This window comes from Mercenaria mercenaria, chromosome 4 (genome assembly GCF_021730395.1).
Source record: "Mercenaria mercenaria strain notata chromosome 4, MADL_Memer_1, whole genome shotgun sequence".
Taxonomy (NCBI): Eukaryota; Metazoa; Mollusca; class Bivalvia; order Venerida; family Veneridae; genus Mercenaria; species Mercenaria mercenaria.
This window is the reverse complement of record NC_069364.1, coordinates 85,175,600-85,197,235: the sequence shown is the minus strand read 5'-3', so window position 1 is coordinate 85,197,235 and position 21,636 is coordinate 85,175,600. Positions and strand designations below refer to the sequence as shown.

Here is a 21,636-nt window from a genome sequence, read left to right as displayed (position 1 = left end):
TCTCTTGGCTATCTGTGGAGCTTTATTGTTGATCAGAGCTTCCATGACAGACAGTGCATCTGTGAGAAACACGACTGAGGAGCTTTCTTCTGCCGAGTCTTCAATCATTGAGACGGCCTTCATGAGTGCTTCCGTCTCTGTCTTGTAATTGATGCAGTGTTTTCATGTGGCTGCATGTAGTGTTTCTCTCTTGCCAGATGGGTAGAGAATGAAAACTCCTGCTCTTCTATATTTGATGGCGCGTGTGGCTGATCCATATGTATAGAAATGAGTCCATGTTTCTGGAGGATAGTCTTCATTGATCATAGCCAGTGTGATGCTCTTCCGAATAACTTCATCCTCTTGTTTCCCGCGGTCAAGATGAGGGACAGCAAGTCTCACAGTCACTGAAGACAGATCATTCGCTAGAGGGTTTATAATGTCTTCTCTACCTAGGGGAGTCGTTGGTATGTTCAGCTCAGTTTTGAGCTCTCGACTGAGTTCCTTTGCCTCGTGAACGAAGCTGCTACGTTTGAGCCGATTTTTGGTGTAGCCATCCAACTTTCATGGGATGATCTTGAAAAGACCTGAACTCCTTTGCTTGAAGCAGGACCTTTGCATGTCCCCTGTCTTGTAACGGCTGCGTACCTGTTAGCTTCTCCATGAAGGAGATTGGTGTAGACTTTGTAGCACCTGTCATGATCCGCAATGCTTAGTTTTGAATCTTGTCTAGAGTCTGTTGGTTAGTTTTGGCATAAGTGGACCAGGCAGTTGAGCTATACTCTAAACGGGGTCTTACTGTTCCCTGATATACTGTCTTGAGTATGTGCTCATTTGCTCCCCACGTTGTTCCAGCCAGTTTACGCATTATGGCAAGCTTCCTACGGGCCTTCCCTTTTGCTTGACTAATGTGGGGTCTCCAGATTAGCCGTTTGTCAAAGGTCACTACAAGGTATGTTGCCTCGTCTGTTTCAGCCAGCGAAGTATTTCTCATCTTGATTTTGCCCGCCTTCTGCTTTGACGACAGGAAGAATAGTGTGATGGACGATTTCTCTGTATTGATCGTGACACACCAATCCTCAGCCCAAGCTGAAAGCTTGTTGATGGCTTCTTGCATCCTATGTGTGGCTGTTGTTGCATGTTCTTCCTTGCACCATAACACCAGGTCGTCAGCGTAGAGTGCAGCCTTAACTCCTTTCGGTAGTTCAGACACCAAGTCATTGATAAAAAGCAGGAAGAGTGTAGGGAATAAGACTCCGCCTTGCGGAACACAATGACGCAAGAGGAACTTCCTACTGCTGGCATATTCTAAGCTGGCTCTTGCTCTCCTGTTGTAGAGGTATGACTTAATCCACCTCAGCATGTGACCTCCTACTCCACTCCTCATCAGTTTGACGAGGAGTCCATCAGTCCAGACTTTGTTGAACGCTCGCTGCAGATTAAACCATGCTGTAAGCATAACTTTCTGCTCTTCCAAGGCGTCCTCTATCTCTTGCGACAGGTAAATGGTCTGGTCCTCAGCTGAAGCCAGCTTGTTGTGTTGCGAGTAGGAAGGTAGTCTCCATGTACCGCTTCAGACGTGCATTCACAATCTTCTCCATGGTCTTTCCAATACAACTGATTGGACGATAGCTTGCAGCCTTCTTTGGATCCTTCCCTTTCTTATGGATGGGGATCATGACTGCCTCTTTCCATATCTGTGGATGTAGTCCTTGTGTCCAGCTGTAGATGTAATTTTCAAATTGCTGCAGTCCTTAAGTGTGTCAGCATTCCATTTTGACTCCATCTGGTCCATGAGACTTCTTTGTCTTCAACTGCCTGAGAGCTGTCTGTAGCTTATGTAGTTTAAGACTCTGTTTCATGCATTCTGATGTCACTTGACTTGTCTGCCTTTCCCTTTTTTCTCTTCGGGCTTCCCTTTGCTGTTCCCTGTTGATAGGGATGTTGGCAATATCTTTTTATTGGAGGCAGTGTTTGCCGCTTTTTTTCCCGTCAACAGTTCACCATTCTTTTTCAAAGTCTCTACCTGTGTATTCATCGTTCAGCTGTCTCGTCAATCTCCATAGCTTTTGGCCATCTCGCTGTAGGTTGAGCGAGGCTGTTTTGTTTTTCAGCTCTTCCTCTGTGCTTCAAGTTTGTGCCTGAGGAACTTGGCCTTAGCTCGCTGTAGAGAAAGGTTACTTTCTTGTGAGTGATTATTTTCTGCTTCCTCCCTGGCTTCTGATAGCTTTGCCTGAAGATTCTCCAACTCATCACTCCAGTATGGCTTATAGTCCTTTCTTGCTCCCCTAGGAATGACGCTGTAAGCAGCCTTTAGTATACAGGCTTTGACAACCCGGTTGATGTCTTTACTGAGCTTATCCCTTAGAGCAATGGTGGCTTCCTCCTAGCTGCTCATCAACTTCCCGTTTGACATATCCATGTATGTCATCAGTACATAAAGCAAAGTCAGGGGTTGACGTTGTTCGATAGCTTCTGGAGTAAAAAGTTGGGAAATCGTTCATCTTGCCAGGTCTCTACTTCGTCTCCATGTTTATCCAGGTGGTCATATTCCCAGCTTTGTGATTGACTGTTAAAGTCTCCTACAATAATGAACCTGGTTTCATCATTTGCAACTTTGTCCAGGGACAGAGCTTTGTCACTTGGAGAGTATATATTCACAAGTTTCATGTTGAACTCGTTCTTTCTGAGGCTCAGGACTTGGAACTCGGAGTCATCCATATGCATGTTGGTCTGGACAGCACTGATGTTGTTCCTGACCAATGCCATGATGCCTCCTTTTCGTCTGCCAATTGTCACAGCGAAAACACTGGTATCCTCTGACTTTGAAGGATTTTTCTGGTTGCAGGTGAGTTTCCTGAATGCACAGACATTGATGTCTTTCTCATGGAGGATATGCTCAAGTTCAGCCTTCTTGTTGAAGACACCCTCCGCATTCCAATGCATCAACCTGAAAGGCTGGTGCTGATTGGTTCTCCTCCTTGGTATGTTCCTCCTTCTTCTCTTTGCATGTTGTGGATTGAAGGAGAGACCCCCAGTAGCTGTGGACGGACTCTGTCGAGGCTCAGAGCCCGGCGCTGAATCTCCCTGGAGAGACCTCAGAGATTCAGCACCACATTGCTGTATACCGGATTACTGTGTAGTCATTGCGATATTGCATGGTACTGTGGTTCGTTAAGAGAGTGCCAATGACCCAGATCTCTATCTTCAACTCTCTAGGTTTCTGTCGGGGTTACCTCACCCTTAGTTCCGAGTTCATACCCTACCCTGGGAACACAGGGGCTATTTATCCCATAGCTGGGGACCTGTTCATAGGCACTAGGGCGTGTCCACACACTGGTGGGCCTGGCATGCCATATGTCTGGGGGCAGACCTCCTCCGAGTCCCCTGCAGTTCTGCCTGAGGCCGCAATGTGTTCAGTTACCGTGTGGCGCCATCTAGGAGGCACTGCAAAAGGGCTTGTCTGCAGAGAGGCTATGTACCGGCAGGGAAGACTTACGCACTCGGCTTCTTTTTCACCAGAAGGCTAGCCAGCGGCGGCGGCTGAAAGCGGAAGGTGACAAGCACACAGCACACCACACTTGACGCATCAACAGACCATTGTCACACATTGTGCTTGATAAAACTATCAAACCGTTTTATTCCTATCTGGTTCAGAGTCCCTTCCTTCCAAAATAAGAGCATTACCTCACTTTATTGTCAAAGTTTTAGGGCTTCTCAGTAAATAAGTTTGCAAAAACATCTGCGGCATTGTTTCAAAAACAAATACACCCCATTTTCTCCCTTGAGGGAAGAAATTATTATTATGTATAATGTTGTTATTATGTTGGTTTAAATTTCCATTATGGTCTACCGTCGATACCAACTATTAATAAGACCCTTTGTTTTTTTGATACCCGACAACTGAGAATACTGGTACGTTTCGGTTTTCCCAGCTTATGCCCCAGTCATGATGTCACGTTAAGGCCGCGCCGTTGTGCCCCTTTTCTGACAACCACGTTGTTGTTGTTTTTTTTTTTTTTGGAAATTTCAGCCGGGTGCCACGATGTGCCAAGTTGTCGTCTCGCCCTGGCCACGTGGTAGTCACGCTGTTGCCTCGCAACCCCGTGCAACCCCGTGCAGCTAATACTCGGCACGCATTGCGTGTCTGACTGGCCTAAATTACAGCGTAGCTATAGGTAGTGGCAAAAACGTGACACTATGACTTGGGGCAATATCAACCGGCCGGACGCGCTATGTTCACATTCTGTTACGTTTTTGCTACGTTATAGTACGTTCTCGCCACGTTGTTGTCACATTGTAGTTCGTTGCTGGAAAACGGCAGCGAATACTGAACATGTCTAAAATCAAAATTTCCAGTTCACGTTTTGTCACGTTTGATCACGTTTCAGCCACGTTGTTTTACGTTGGCTCACCTTGTAGCCACGTTTCCCAACGTAGCTATATGTGGCGGCCAAAACGTGACACTACGACTGGGGCATAAGAAATAAACGTGTAGCAAGAGCTGTCGCTGTTTGTGATCAGAGCTACATATTTCGCTAAAAAATCAAATTATTGAACGAAAATACACGTTTTAAAAAAGGACTAAGAAATCAATTTCTCAGCTTTTTTACGATGTTTTTCAAGCTTTCAACATTTACTGCACTATGCTGTACCAAAGTTATGTTTTTTAGTTTCTTTTTATTGCTCAATAAATTATGCAGACATTATTCAATCGTTTCCGATTAGCGCAATGCGGCATTTTCTATCTATCTTCCTTTACTGTCTAAATTTTACAGATTTAGACATTTTCATGCGCGTCAAGCTAGAAAAATTGTTAGCAGAAATAAAAGAAAATCGGGCAAAATAAAATTGAAAGGAAAATTTGTTAGTGATTTAAAAGATAGAAACGGGTGAAGAGCATGCTAATGGTGAGGTAAGTTCAATGTTGCAAACAGCGGCATTGAACTGCTCAAAGGTAGGAAGGAAGGGAATGTCAGGTGGAATATTATTCCATAGGACTATAGTCCTGGAAAAAGGAGTATTTGTAGTAGTCAGTGGTTGCAGAGGTTAACCTGTAAGACAGCGGATGATAATGTTGTGATTGCTTTGTTAGGGGGAAGAGATCTTCCATGGGGATTGCAAACAGATGATTTGAGATTTTATACATAAGAGAGAGAGAGAATCGGGAGTCAATGCGCCGGTGATCTAGCCTATCATTGTAGACTTATATATCATGTCAGTGACACTAGAGGTGCGGCCAAAGTCGGACATAGCCCATCGCGCTCCCCATCTTTGGACCGCTTCCATTTGGTCTATTTGGGTTTGTGTGTATGGAGAACAGACTTCGGGGCTTTATTTATATAATTTCTGCATATTTTATTGAGCAATAAAAAACACACAAAAACCCGATGTTTTTGTGGTCTGACTAGAGTCTGATATGCAATGGACTTAAGTGGTTTACAGTTGACCTTTATATTCCTGCGGGGGGGGGGGGACCTATAGAGTTTAATTTGCCTTTTTTGTTGACCGATTTATGTGGGCGTCCCACGAAAGATCATTTTAGATATACACGCCAAGGTATTTTATTGAGGTGACAGGTTCTAGAAGTGTATCATACAGGTAGTATATTGTTAGGGGAGAGAATGTTTCCTTCTTGCGATGTGGATAACTTGACATTTGGCGGAACTGAATTCCATATTCCAGTCCAACTCCCACTTGGTCATTTTGGAGGGTAATTGTGATTGTTTGACAGAGGTAAGTGACATGTATAGTGCAGTTTCATCTGCAGATAGACGCAATTTAGACTTGAAATTTTATAGGAGGTCATTTATGTATGCTAGGAAGAGCAATGACCCAAGCACGGACCCCTTCGGAAATCCAGAAGAGACAGGTATGGGCTCTGAGCTTTACCGTTTAGGGTTACGATTGAAGCCGGTTGTCAAGGAAGCTAAGATAAGATAAGATAAGATAAGATATGATAAATTTTATTTTGAGTCGGCTAGACAAATAACAATACAACATAAGCACTATATGTGCTTTTGAACCGACTATATGTTAACAAATTAATAAGGAACAAAAGTAAAACAAGCTGTAAAAGAAGGGCATGGTTAAAAAACATATGATCATTAAACTTATTATTGTTGCAAATTAACCTAAAAATTACATCTAGCACAAAGACAGAACATTGTAATAATAATAATAATAATAAGCTCTTAATCATTTTAAGGCTTTTGCCACGTATGCCGTAATTATGTATTTTAAACAGGACTTTCTCATAATATGCAGACTTGTTAAGCCCTTTTCCCGAATAGGGCCCTTTCCGGTATCTTATCAATCCTGGTACGGTACGTTACCGGATACCGGAAGAATTGTCACGTGAGAGTCATGTGATGATTACGATTACAAATGGCGACTTCGTCCAGGAAGAATTAACTATGAAGATGTTATTTAGAAATCCATTGTGTCTGCTTCAAATTTTTGTTGTTTTATCTACTTTACTAAATTTTTCTTCTGGATTCGAGTGTAAACACAACAAAACAGATCTCTCAGCCTTGAGTGGGTAAGGAGGAAACTAAAAAAATAATCGGCCGACATGTGTGTGATTTTGAGTCATAATAATTTTTGCAGTTTAAAATTTTCAGTTTAGAGATGTTTGTACGCTGTTATGCATCTGTGCGCTATAACACACCCCATAATGAAACCTGATCAGAAACATTACCAAAATCTTTTCTGCTTTAATTCATTCGATACAAGTTTTATGTATTTATAGTTGGCAGTGGCTAGAGAACGGGAATCGGTTCCCTAGACAGCGAACTTATTCGTCCGGAACTGGTTCACTAAACAACATAGCGTGCATAGGCTAGGGAACCGGAATTTTATTTCTATGCATAATGCTGCCAAAATCCACTTTGTTTCTTGGTAAATGTCATGCATTTTATCTTAATTAATTTTACCGTGCCCTTGCATTTATCTGCGTTTACTGTCCGCCATATTGGAATGATAAAAACTAGTATGAATAAATGCGTGAAAACTCACTTTCCCGTTTTTAAATGTTATTTGCTTTCAACATGTACTATGTTAAAATTATTTAAATATAATATTGATTTGTATTTGTGTCATATAATTACATGTTTAAAGATGTACAAAATAATTTAATTGCCATTAAAACTTCATGCGGATCCTTTGAACAGTTTGTAACAGCTCAGCATTTCACGTTTAAAGATATGTGATCAATACTATTTAACAGAAATTACTTAATTTGTTTTAAATGTTTCTTTTTTTGTTTTATACCTTTTAATTTTACATTTCAAGTTTATTTAGGCATGCTCCAATGTTGACTATTTCTGCATTCATTCATACTAGTTTATTTATCATTCCAATATGGCGGACAGTATGCGGCGAGTACACTTTTGGAGACACGGTAAACACAGATAAACGAAAGGGCATTGCTTGCTGGAAATTGAAATGTTAAATTTATTAAGATGATAACATGCATAATACTTACCAAAAGAAACAAAGTGAATTTTGGCAGCTTTGTGCATAGAAGTAAAATTCTGGATCCCTAGTCTATGCACGGTACTTTGGCTAGAGAACCGGTTCCGGATGAATAAGTTCGCTGTCTAGGGAACCGATTCCGGTTCTCTAGCCACTGCCTTTATAGTTATAAAACTTATACACTGGTGGAAATTTATAGTCGGTTCAAAAAGCACCTGGAGTGCTTATGCTATATTGTTACTAATCTTGCCAACTCAAAATTACATTTATCTTATCTTACCGACCTTGGATATCCCCAAACAACCTATTTCCACATATTTACGACCATCTAAGACTGTGGGATATTAACGCTACGATTGGTTGAAGTTTGACAGGCGGGTAGGCAGAGTTAACCATGGATTTATTGATAATTTATATCTAGTGTATTACGCTGTGTGTGCATTAAGTTTTACAACCTTTAGTAAACAGATAAGACAGCCTGAAAACCACGGTAATTCAGATTTTGCCTGGAGGCAATAATTAGGCGAAGTGGTCGACTTTACAGCGATGATAACGCCCGAATATGTAGGATGATCCTTGGTGTCATTGAAAAAAATGTCTCGGCCCAATCTTCGCTTTGTTTTTGTGAATGAGTAAAATGGTAAAATCTGAAATTGACTAGAGTAATTTTACTCCTGAAAATTTGTAAATGTGAAAAAAAAACAGAAATCAGTTTTATAACATATTTATTGGGTGTAACACCCATGGTTTTGTTTGCAGTTCAGTTTCAATTCAGCATTCAAGTTTTTGCTTCTTTTTCTCCCTTGGCTTGCTTTTGCTTCACACTCGCTATCACCGTATCCAATAGAAAGTTCAGTATACCTTTAACTATGTTTTGGGGATCATTTTTGTTGGTTTAAAGAATGTGTAGAGTGTTTGTTCACTTTTTATGCCCCCACTTTTCCGGGGGGGGGGGGGATATTGATTTGCCCTTGTCCGTCCGTCCTTCCGAGAATGTGTCGCGCCTAGCTTCAAAAGTATTTGACATAGAGTCACAAAACTTTACAGGAATGTTGGTCAGCATGTGTAGGTGTACCTGGGGTTTCACGTCCGGACTCATTCAGTCGTGTAGGAGTTATGGCCCCTGACTTTGTAAAAATTGGCCATTTTAGTGTTGTGTCGCACCTAGCTCCAAAAGTATTTGACGTAGAGTCACAAAACTTTACAGGAATGTTGGTCAGCATATGTAGTTGCGCACCTGGGGTTTCGCGTCCGGATCCATTCAGTCTTGTAGGAGTTATGGCCCCTGACGTAGGAAAAAATTGGTCATTTTAAAGTTGTGTCTTGGTAGCTCCAAAAGTATTTGACCTAGTTACATTCTAGGAAGACATTTTTGTTGTTTACTCCGCACCAGAAGTTGATAATTTAAATTGACACTGCTTTAAAATACACTATTGTACCATCAGTATTAATTTAATTCCCAGCTATTTGAATTACGCATGCATTGAGTGTATAATGTATAGTTTAACCTAGGTTTATAGAGTACCATTCAATGTGGGAGAATAAATGCCGACCGTGCTCTGTTATGTAAAGCATCCAGGCGATTCAGATTTTGTTTACGCTTGTAAAAAGTTGTTGCGTGCGTTTCTGTAATTTCATGTACATGGTGTCCAAAAAGAAAGGTACCACTTTAACATTTTCATAACTTTGCTTAATCCAGGGCTATTTTTATCAAAATTATATCAATTTAAAGGTCTTAAATGGAATTTTTTTCTGCTTGTTAAAATGACGCGCCAAAATTAATGACGTTTCGACGCCATGACGTCATCCAAAATATACATTATATTTTTAAGAAGGTGCGATTGACATCAGATCAATGCATTTTTATCGTCAAGCATTATTATGAAACAAAATGTATAACGGACGTTCAGCGAAGGTTTAAATATCATTTTAATAATACAAATGTAAGCAGGAAACATGTCTACAAGATTGTACATAAATTTGAGCGACATTGGTCAGTAGCGATGCTCCAAAAGCAGGTCGGCCCAGGTCCAGTAGGAGTGATGAAAACGTGAGTTCGCTTCAGGAAATGCTCTTGAATAGCCCAGAAAAGTCGGTGAGACGTTCTTCCTCAGAGACCAGAATTCCTAAAACTTGTGTTCATGACATAATGAGTAAGGACCATAAACTTTTTCCATATAAAATTCAGATTATGCAGAGTTTAAATATCACAGATCAGGTTCAAAGACTTGATTTTTGTTGCTGGGCAGTTAACGTTGCCGACAATTACGCTGACGCATTTCATGATGTTTGGTTTACAGACGAGTCGCATTTTCTGCTGTCTGACCATGTATGCAAACAAAACATGAGATTCTGGGCAAATGAACAGCCTCATTGTTTTACAGAGAGACCATTGCATAGTGAGAAATTAACGGTTTGGTGTGCTATATTGTCGCACTGAGTGATCGGTCCATATGTGTTTAAGGACACTGTGAATTCACAACGGTACCTGTCGCTTTTGAAAAACAAGTTTGTTCCAGCGCTTCGAAAGCGAACGGAAAATATGCAAAATGTCTGGTTCATGCAGGATGGTGCAACGGCACATACATCTAATATTGTATTAGATTATCTTCATGAAACCTTCAGCGATAAGGTGATTTCCTGATGATACCCCGAAGTGAAGGATTGTGGACAATCTTGGCCCGCACCCAGTCCTGATTTGAACCCGTGCAGGGTTTTCCCGGACGCAGGTTTTCTGCGTCCCTGACGCGCTTTGACTGCTTTGGACTCGCATTTTGTAGTGCCTCTGCGTCCACTGGACCCGCAAAATCGGTCACGAAACTCCTTTGCACTGAAGCTTCCTTTGCGCAGATACCCATGTAAAATGCGCAGTTTTTTACCACTGGGACCATCCCCGAATCGTGGGTGCTAATTATACACAGGTATAGACGATTTTCCAACTTCAAAACAAGTTCTGTTACCGATGTTCGCCATTTTGGTAAAGGGAAACTACTCTCCGCGCTAACTGACACCGCTAAAATCTAAGATTTCCGTTACGTTCCGTAAAAGATCGAATGGTTTATTTTTCTATTAAACAAAATTAATTTCATATAAATTTAAAGTATATTGATGAAAAAATATTACTAAATCACAAAAATTATGATACTAATTAAGGATCGAGTATTATCTTTAACTAAGATCAAACTGTGAACAACATAATTGACACGAGTTGACACTTATTTGCCGGTAATTACTGCTATTTGATCATAACAAAAAGACTGTCACACCTTTTGTTATCAGTCTGAATTGAGAAGCTCATGCCATTTTGAAAGATACCATTCCGAAATACTGAATCAGCTGCTATCTAAATTAAAAAGATACAAGTTCATTCGGTTTTAGGATAAATTTTTTTTAGTAATAATGTCCATTTTCAAGATCAATAATTTGTGGACCCCCAAAAATTAATAGGGACCCTTAAATTAGCAGCCATGGGAGTCCATGGACTCCCAAATAAAAAACCCGAGGGAAAACCCTGCCGTGCGATTACTTTCTCTTTGGCTACCTGAAGTCTGCTGTTTACTGACCAAAGCCAGTGGACACGGATATGTTGTTGAAAAACTGAAGAAGATCAGTGAAGAAATGTGTGGAAATGTTATTAACAATTTCGTAGTGCAAGTTAAACAGTGAAAGCTGATGAAGGGCCGCCATCTTGAGAACGTCATTAATTATTGAAATGACGCATTTGACACAAATGGTACTTTGTACTAAAAAAATTGTAAAAATAATATTGTTTGACATATTAACTCCACTGTTTTACCGAAAAAAAACTTATATCTTTGTTTTATATGTGTGCGTATTTTGAGGCAAATTCTCCAACATTAATTCGAAAGTATGAAAGTGTTACCTTTCTTTTCGGACACCCTGTACGTTTGTATACGCTTGAAAATTATCAGACATGTGTATATGCATTATTTCAAAGCGTAATTTACGCTAATACGCATCTTATCTGGAGCCCTGTTGAAAGCCTGCATAAGTGAATAGTTAGAAAAACGCTACTTTCAATATTACACGTGAAATTATGAAGTCGGTGTCATAAAGGGAGATAATCAAAACAATGCATATAGTCAAAACTATGACAAACACATGAGAAAACAATTATCAAACAGTTGATTTAGTAGCAACCACAGCTGATAAGGAAATCAATGGCTTATCAGCTGGAATTCTGGTGATTTTTAGTATCATTTACAAGAAAATGGTGTTTTATGTTCATTACAAAAAATGTGGCAGTCATATTTTAATCAAAGGCATTATGACCCTTTAATGGAAGTGACTGTCATATAATAATTATTAAATCATTATTATGGAATTGGCTTAGTATGGATAGCCAAAATTAAAGTTTTCTTAATTCAGTAAAAGATTTTAAAACTAATTAAGGTCTTATTTTCTAGCCATTTTGGGAATGGGTTACCTAAATCAAATACTATTAATGCACCAGTGTGTTCCTGATATAAAGTGTCTGTGACATCCTGGAAAATATTTTCACAGTTTGCATTGTTCTAACACTTATCTGTAACAAAGATGTATTGATGTGAAGTAAAGATGGCTGATGAATTTGAAGAATGTGTACTTTCTGAAACGTGCATAAAGCTGCTATTCTGGCAATATATCTACTATCAAAAAGGACGCCCCTGGTACATACAACCAATCACTGGAAATGATACCACTGGGAATGCATTCTAACCACTAGACCAACTCCTCATAACAGTCAAGTGGGAAACATTAAAAACTAGACTATATCATGTATATAGATGTAGAAGACGGACTGAACAGTAACAAAATATAACTGATTTACAAACAAGTCGCCACGCCAGAGAGATATGTGGAGAAGCTGTACATCAGCCTTGCAGTACTGAACTATGCATCCACCTTGCCCTGAAAAAAACTGCAAAATAAAAATTAAGCTAAACCCAAGATAAGTGTCCTGTTTGCATAAAATCCTCTACGTTTTCCCCATACTCTTGATCAAATTTGCCCACGATCTAATATAAACTGCGCCATACCGGCTCCACCTATAACAGATCATTACTGGCACCACCGGCACCGATCTAAAAATCTAAAAATAGATTAAAACCGGCACTATACCGGCACCACCAAAAGTAGATCACTGCACCAGCGGCACCGATCTGAAAATCTAAAAATAGATCAAAACCGGCACCATACTGGTACCACCTAAAAATAGATTACTACCGGCACCACAGCATCACTAGAAATGGAAACCGGCACCAAGCCGGCACCAGGAGTATCCCAGAAAGCCATGTAAAAGCCAAACCGGCCTCATACCGGCACCGGCACCAGAGAGTATATAAGCAGAATGCAGCGTCACACTGCACATAATGCAAACCAAACTTGCCTAGTCATTACGGTCAAGCCCTCTGAAGAAGTTCACAACTGCTGAATGAAACCGGTCAGGGAAGATATCTAACCAACAAGAGAGCATGTCCTCCATGGCTCACACCCAGCCACAATATACTAGAAGCAACCCTACTTGGGTCATGGAGACCTGCTCTGCAGCAACTCCAACTACGAATCCCAACTCTGGGAGTAACTCCAGCATCGGCAACTATCCATGCAACCATACACTTGCCTCTAGCTACGCCAGCACGACAGTCACTACGGGCACTAACAATACAGCGCCCCAGAACAGAGAGTGAAAGCGAAACAACTCAAAAGATGAGGATAACCTTAGACATATCCAACATATGTATGCAGCTTTAAGAAGAAGCAACATAGATCCTAAGTATATATGTAATGTCTCAAGTCATTAAAGACTACACACTAAACGTGCAGCATAAGTATATCTAATCAAAATCATTGAAATCATGCAGAATGACCCAGAGACAGCAAATAACACAAAAATATAAGATGTAACAGGTAATACTCTTGGATCCACGAGCTTCGTACTCTCAACCCAGTAGGGATCAATATTTACGGATAGAATGGGAATACTCAGCCATTTCATTCAACGTCATAATAATGTTTATTCAATAGATTTTTACAGATATTATTGGACTAGGCATGCGGGTGTCACTGCTATCACTATATGGGCTGTTAGTCAACTAATGTTGAAATATATACTGAAGTTTGAACTTAAAATTATATTGACCACTATTGCCCAGTATTACCAACTGGGCTGGGCAGTATGCTTAAAACCCGGGTTTTTGCCTTTCCTTTTGCTGTTCATACGAAATGAATGCATAACTTTTATGAATCTTTGCTGGTCAAAACCAAAAACATATTGCTAGGTTTAGAGGTAAACACATTGATTAATGATTTATTTGCTTCATTTGCAGATTTCCATGGGTGTCGTGGACAGATGACACAGTTGACGAAAATATATCTTACAGATTTAGTCTGTGTTCTCCACTCATGCCCAATGGTGCAGGCGATCATACATGCCCATCCGGATCCTCAGTCTGTATGATCTATAGTAATGGCACTAGCTATTCAGCGGGTAACTTTGACGCAAGTGCAGACAGTCTACCTGGGGGAACAAATGAAGAACTCGGAGAATCATGGGTTGTCCTGGCTGGTGATCCTTGCCCGGCCGATCCAAAATATAATCTGACAACTTCAATCAGCTTTAAATGTGGTCCAACTATCGTAAGCACTAATTTGTTATTTAATTATTACTAATATTTTACAATTTAGAACAAGTCAGTTCAGTATCGAGCATTATTTACATGTTTTGAATTGTCATCAGAGGTATTTGTGTACTGGGCTCACTCGCAAAACTAAACTGAAGGAATGTTTTGTGGTCAAGGTTTTGCCATTCAACCTGGAGGTCGTAGAATGTGTCCTGTTGGGTCATCACCACATTCCCTAATAAGACACCAAACATACTCCATGTGATTCAAATAAAAGAAAAGCTTTCTTCACTTTGAGTTTTGTAAAATTAGTAAAGAAAAACATTTTTTGTATGCTTCCCGTTCATTGTAATTCATTTTGTATTTGGTTTTCTTTTATCATTTAACTTTTTCAGTATTTTTTAAACATTATACAGATGGGTAAAAACCTGAAAGCAACTCTGTTGCCTGTGTTTCTTCTGTGGCATAAAATAGTGAAAATGGATCATTTATTCTGAGACCTTACTCTATTTCCAGGGTTCTCCAGTGTTTCTTGACTTCACAACATGTGTTAGCTATTTTGAATGGGAGACAAACCTGTACTGTACGACACGGAACACAGTGAAAGAAGTACCCTGTTACCTGTATGATGATCAAGGAAATAGATATGACTTGTCCCCTCTTGCAAAAACAAAGGGAGGCTATCTGGTGTCATCTGAGTTGGATACAGATATTTACATCAATGTATGCAGAGATATAAAAGCAGGTTGGTTTTCCTGCTTTACTGGTTACCTGTAACAAGCTGGATCAAAAAGTGCACAATATTTGAATGATTTATTTGATTATTTTTTTAATCATCACAATTTAAAATATGTGTCCTTATTTGCCTCCATTTTATGAAGATTTACTGTTAAGATAATGCCTGCAACTGTTTTTGCAAACAGAACATTGCTTCATTTTATTTCCAGCAAGTACTTGTATAATATATATGAGCCGCGCCATGAGAAAACCAACATAATGGCTTTGCAACCAGCATGGAACCAGACCAGCCTGTGCATCTGCGCAGTCTGGTCAGGATCCATGCTGTTTGCTTTCAAAGCCTATGGCAATTAGAAAAAAACGTTGGCGAACAGCATGGATCCTGACCAGACTGCGCAGATGCGCAGGCTGGTCTGGATCCATGCTGGTCGCAAAGCCACTATGTTGGTTTTCTTATGGCGTGGCTCATATGATGAATTCAGTTGATGCTTTCTAATGTTTTTATGTAAACTATGAAGTTTTGCTTTAAGATTTAATCTCTATTGGAGAGCATAAGTTATTGCATTAAAAGCAGTTCTTTTAGGCAAATGTTAATCTTCATATTTTACACTGTCATTTCTAAGAAGCCTTTGATTTGGGTGTGAATCACCTTTGTTGATGTCTCTAGTTTTAATAAATGACTGAGCCGCACCATGAGAAAACCAACATAGTGCATTTGCAACCAGCATGGATCCAGACCAGCCTGTCGCTAATGGTTTCTCTAATTGCAATAGGCTTTGAAAGCAAACAGTATGGATCCTGGATCCATGCTGGTCGCAAATGCACTATGTTGGTTTCCTCATGGCGTGCCTCAGATGTAATTTATTTTTCATCAGATTCTATAACATCCGGTTGCCCCGCTGGTTCAGCGGCTTGTAGAAAAAATAATGGAGTGTTTATTGGTCTTGGTGAACCGACTGAAATACTAAAACGTGGGACAGATGGACGATTAACCTTGAAATATGTGTCCCCAAACTCGGAAGCAATGGCAGGATGTACCACAAAGCCATCAACAACAGTTATATTTATTTGCCCAGAAAGAGGAGCGGTAAATATTTTTATTATTTATAAAGAAGCAAAGACCAAATAAAGTATGTACTGATTTGTTGCTATGATGACACTGTAAAGTCATTTAATTTTGTGGGCATGAAATTTCGTGGTTTTGGTCAAAACTGCAATTTTGTGGGGATACAAATTTGTGGATTTAAACTTTTGAACATAAAAGAAAAGAAATTTTACTAGTTCATTGGGATTAAATTTCGTGGATTGACTTAACCACGAAATCCATGAAAATTAGTCCCCCACGAATATTAATGATTTCACAGTGACTGGATGCCTATATACATCACAGGAGAAAAGTGAGAAATATGGCTTAGAGTATCTTCATTATTATTATGGTTGTAATTCAGAGGCCCAAGTGGTAAAGGTGGCCGACTTCAAACCATTTTCCTGATTCTAATTCTTGTGGTCTAGGAGAAGTTGGTAAATGCAATTTAGTATTGTAATGTTTAAAAATAGTATTACAGCCAAATCAAAGATGCAATGAAATAAACAAAAAGAAATGTTTAGTGCCCATCAATAATTTACATGTTTTTCAGAGCAAGGATCCATTGGTGGTGAAAGATTTTGACTGTCAGTATGTAATAGAGTGGGAAACTGAGTATGCCTGTCCCGAGATCAAACTGCATAATAATTCCTGTGTTCTTACCATGGAAGATGCTGATATTGATATTGACCTTCGACCTTTGAGACGACCTCCAGGTATTTCAGTTTTAATGTTTCCGCATAAAGTTTACACAAATTGTGATTACAGTAATTAAATGTCACTGATACTAACCTTTGCCTTAGAGAAGTTGAAATAGTTTGGTCAAAATATAATGGGTTTGGACACAAGGTTGAGCCAAAGGCGGCTGTGGCAGAGCAGTTAAGGCTGCTGAGTTGAATCACTTGTCTCTTATTTCATTTGGGTTGATCCCTGCTCACATCGCCATGCGAGAAATCTGTGCAGCTAATTTGCAGAAGATGGCCTGGTCAGTGCCAGGAGAGGCACCCCAAGGGTCCTTCTCATCCATTCAAGCTGAAATGTCGCCTTATGACCTAAATTGTGCCAGGTTGACTTAAATAACAGCAGACTGAACCAGTATTTTTACTGCCTTTCCTAATGTTGTAGGACCCGCCCACTTAGGGAGAGTGCAGATCTACGACCTTGGGGTTGTGAGTTTGAGCCCTGGGTGAGGCGTATGTTCTACATGACAATTTGATAAAAGACATTGTGTCTGAAATCAATCGTCCTCCATCTATTATTATTATTATTATTATGCGCTATATAAATCTGGTATAATAATAATAATCCCTGATTCATGTGGGGAATGTGGCAGTTGCTTGCGGAGAACAGGTTTGTACTGGTACAGAATCCAGGAACACTGGTTAGGTTAACTGCCCACCGTTACATAACTGAAAAATACTGTTGAAAAACGGCATTTAAACCCAAAACAAACAAACAAACAAATAATGTTGTAGGTCCATGCTAATTTTGAGCAAAGTATAACATAGTTGACTGAATATTTTGTCTTTCTAGCAGCATTAGTTTTTATTGGGACACTGATGACCTGCATTTTCAAAAAAGTTATCTTACATCCTTAGAAAGAAAATAAAAGATATTGCAAAGTATGAATCAAATGGCACCAATCAAAATTTAAGTAAGGTGAGAAAAAGTTCCAACTAATGATTTTGCACAGATATATGAAAAATGAAAATGGAACTTTATTTAACATTTTAAAGGCCTATATTGTCTGAGTGGTTATTGTGACTGACTTTGAATCACATGCCCCTAACAACTATACGTTTATGGATATATTTCTCTTTTTTTGCTGTAATTACTAGCTAATGAAAACATTTTCTAAATTTTGAAACATTTGACACAAATCATGAGTTCTGCAACTGAAATTTACTCATTTTTGTTTTTGTTAATTTTGAAGGATCACGATATAAAACTAGCTGGAAAGATCCAAGCTCTAGCAAGGATACAACCTATGATTATTTCCTGAATGTTTGTGCGGATGCTGGGATCGATTGTCCTGATGAAGAACACAAAGATAAGATTCCTGCCTGCCAGACAATACAGAGCAATGCTGATTATGGTAGAGCCATGGGAAGTACAGATCATACAAGGATAAGGTGAGGACAATTATTGTACTTAAAAACAAAGTTTAATCATAATTAGTACATCACAACATGAGTTTTTGTTTCTAAACTATTTTAAGAAATGTGAAGTCAAGAGAAAAAACACATGTCCGAGTCTGGAATTGAATCTGCAGCAATAAAAAATTTCATACCTTCTTTACCAATACACAACAGAGTAATTTTTCTTAACCACAGTTAAATATAAAGCTTTTTTAAAGAATTTTCCTCCGGTACCCCGTTACAAACGCTTAAAAATTTTGAGTGGAAAATAAGTGAAAACAACTAATTCTACTGTTTTTCAATAACATATAATCTATCAGTAACTAAGTTTCAAAGCATTCCTAAGAAATAAAGGAATAATTTCCTAAAATTCTTAAAAGAAAAATAATTTTTCGTCCGATTTAGAGGTCATTGCCTTTCAGAATTATGTATTTGTCTTAAAGTTAAGAAAGATATGTTAAGTGAAAAGTTTGTATTAGTTTCATTTTTACTGGAACTTAAATTTGTAGCTCAATTCAATCATGAAAACCGTGGAAATTAGTTTGCCACAAATCTATTTGTAATAACAATTGCTTTAAAAGTTTCTGTGTAAATTAAACCTGAGACATTGCTGTGTTACAATGTCTGGAATAGAACACAGAAGGGACAGATTTTCTCGCTACAGCTAATGAGTTCTTGGTATAATATTTTGCATCTATGCTGAAAGTAACTCTAGATGATTGTTAAATAAGAAATGATATACTGGTATCCCATATTAATTGTAGAACAGAATCATTGTTTAGTTTTCATATGTGTGTTAATTTTATCATGAGGGTGGAGTCCAAGGGTAGTAGGGTAGAGTATAAGGGTGCACTTATACTTCCTTGCTATTGAGGTAGATTTTTAGCTCACCTGTCACAAAGTGACAAGGTGAGCTTTTGTGATTGCGCGGTGTCCGTCGTCCGTACGTGCGTCCGTAAACTTTTGCTTGTGACCACTCTAGAGGTCACATTTTTCATGGGATCTTTATGAAAATTGGTCAGAATGTTCACCTTGATGATATCTAGGTCAAGCTCGAAACTGGGTCACGTGCCATCAAAAACTAGGTCAGTAGGTCTAAAAATAGAAAAACCTTGTGACCTCTCTAGAGGCCATATTTTTCATGAGATCTTCATGAATATTAGTCAGAATGTTTACCTTGATGATATCTAGGTCAAGTTCGAAACTGGGTCATGTAGGGTCAAAAACTAGGTCATTAGGTCTAAAAATAGAAAAACCTTGTGACCTCTCTAGAGGCCATATTTCTCAATGGATCTTCATGAAAATTGGTCAGAATGTTCACCTTGATGATATCTAGGTCAAGTTCGAAACTGGGTCACATGGGTTTAAAAACTAGGTCAGTAGATCTAAAAATAGAAAAACCTTGTGACCTCTCTAGAGGCCATATTTTGGAATGGATCTTCATGAAAATTGGTCAAGATGTTCACCTTGATGATATCTAGGTCAAGTTCGAAACTGGGTTACGTGCGGTCAAAAACTAGGTCAGTAGGTCTAAAAATAGGAAAACCTTGTGACCTCTCTAGAGGCGATATTTTTCAATGGATCTTCATGAAAATTGGTCAGAGTGTTTACCTTGAAGATATCTAGGTCAAGTTCGAAATTGGGTCACGTGGGGTTAAAAACTAGGTCAGTAGATCTAAAAATAGAAAAACCTTGTGACCTCTCTAGAGGCCATATTTTTCATGAGATCTTCATGAATATTGGTCAGAATGTTCACCTTGATGATATCTAAGTCAAGTTCGAAACTGGGTCACGTGCGGTCAAAAACTAGGTCAGTAGGTCTAAAAATAGGAAAACCTTGTGACCTCTCTAGAGGCGATATTTTTCAATGGATCTTCATGAAAATTGGTCAGAGTGTTTACCTTGAAGATATCTAGGTCAAGTTCGAAACTGGGTCACGTGGGGTTAAAAACTAGGTCAGTAGATCTAAAAATAGAAAAACCTTGTGACCTCTCTAAAGGCCATTTTTTTCATGAGATCTTCATGAAAATTGGTCAGAATGTTCACCTTGATGATATCTAAGTCAAGTTCGAAACTGGGTCACGTGGGGTCAAAAACTAGGTCAGTAGGTCTAAAAATAGAAAAAACCTTGTGAGCTCTCTAGAGGCCATATTTCTCAACGGATCTTCATGAAAATTGGTGAGAATGTTAAGCTTGATGATATCTAGGTCAGGTTCATAACTGGGTCATGTGCGGTCAAAAACTAGGTCAGTAGGTCGAAAAATAGAAAAACCTTGTGACCTCTCTAGAGGCCATATTTTTCACGAGATCTTCATGAAAATTGGTGAGAATGTTCACCTTGATGATATCTAGGTCAAGTTTAAAAGTGGGTCAGGTGCCTTCAAAAACTAGGTCATTAGGTCAAATAATAGAAAAACCTTGTGACCTCTCTAGAGGCCATATTTTTCAATGGATCTTCATGAAAATTGGTCAGAATTTTTTATCTTGATGATATCTAGGTCACATGTTCTCAGAAACTAGGTCACTATGTCAAATAATAGAAATAACGACGTCATACTCAGTTCAACACTGGGTCATGTGGGGATAGGTGAGCGATTCAGGACCATCATGGTCCTCTTGTTTAGTGATGTAGTAGAGTGTCCGCCTTAGGTGTGAGAGGTCCCGGGTTCAATTCAGTCAGGGCTGAAGTATTTTCAGTCTGTTACATAAGTGTGATATAATAATATACATCATCTGAATGACAAACAGTGCTTTTATTCAAGAGAATTTAACATAATATTTAGGATTAGTGTCTTCAACTTAATGACATCCACCAAATATGTGCCTGTTTTTTAGCTCACCTGTCACATAGTGACAAGGTGAGCTTTTGTGATTGCGCAGCGTCCATCGTCCGTGCGTGCGTGCGTGCGTAAACTTTTGCTTGTGACCACTCTAGAGGTCACATTTTTCATGGGATCTTTATGAAAGTTGGTCAGAATGTTCACCTTGATGATATCTAGGTCAAATTCGAAACTGGGTCACATGCGGTCAAAAACTAGGTCAGTAGGTCTAAAAATAGAAAAACCTTGTGACCTCTCTAGAGGTCATATTTTTCATGGGATCTGCATGAAAATTGGTCAGAATGTTCATCTTGATGATACCTAGGTCAAGTTTGAAACTGGGTCACGTCTGGTCCAAAACTAGGTCAGTAGGTCAAATAATAGAAAAACCTTGTGACCTCTCTAGAGGTCATATTTTTCATGGGATCTGCATGAAAATTGGTCAGATTGTTCATCTTGATAATATCTAGATCAGATTTGAAACTGGGTCACATGCGATCAAAAACTAGGTCAGTAGGTCAAATAATAGAAAAACCTTTGACCACTCTAAAGGCCATATTTTTCATGGGATCTGTATGAAAGTTGGTCTGAATGTTCATCTTGATGATATCTAGGTCAAGTTTGAAACTGGGTCAACTATGGTCAGAAACTAGATCACTAGGTCTAAACATAGAAAAACCTTTTTGACCTCTCTAGAGGCCATATTTTTCAATGGATCTTCATGAAAATTGGTGAGAATGTTCACCTTGATGATATCTAGTTCAAGTTCGAAACTGGGT

At 39.1% G+C, this 21,636-nt stretch overlaps 2 protein-coding genes across 3 annotated transcripts in view; one reads left to right on the top strand and one right to left on the bottom strand.

Annotated features, from left to right (window-relative positions):
• The window catches only part of LOC123552342 (uncharacterized), a 469,144-nt gene that overhangs the window by 212,788 nt on the left and 234,720 nt on the right, over positions 1-21,636 (bottom strand). The window lies entirely within an intron of this gene.
• LOC123552344 (cation-independent mannose-6-phosphate receptor-like) overlaps positions 6,348-21,636 on the top strand; it is a 134,595-nt gene continuing 119,306 nt past the window's right edge. For both annotated transcript variants that reach the window (XM_045341933.2, XM_045341932.2), the window contains exons 1-6: positions 6,348-6,520; positions 13,785-14,094; positions 14,595-14,823; positions 15,692-15,903; positions 16,454-16,616; positions 17,834-18,032. In XM_045341933.2, the coding sequence (XP_045197868.2) occupies positions 6,351-6,520; positions 13,785-14,094; positions 14,595-14,823; positions 15,692-15,903; positions 16,454-16,616; positions 17,834-18,032 (1,283 nt within the window). In that variant the 5' untranslated portion in view covers positions 6,348-6,350. The remainder of the gene's footprint in view (positions 6,521-13,784; positions 14,095-14,594; positions 14,824-15,691; positions 15,904-16,453; positions 16,617-17,833; positions 18,033-21,636) is intronic.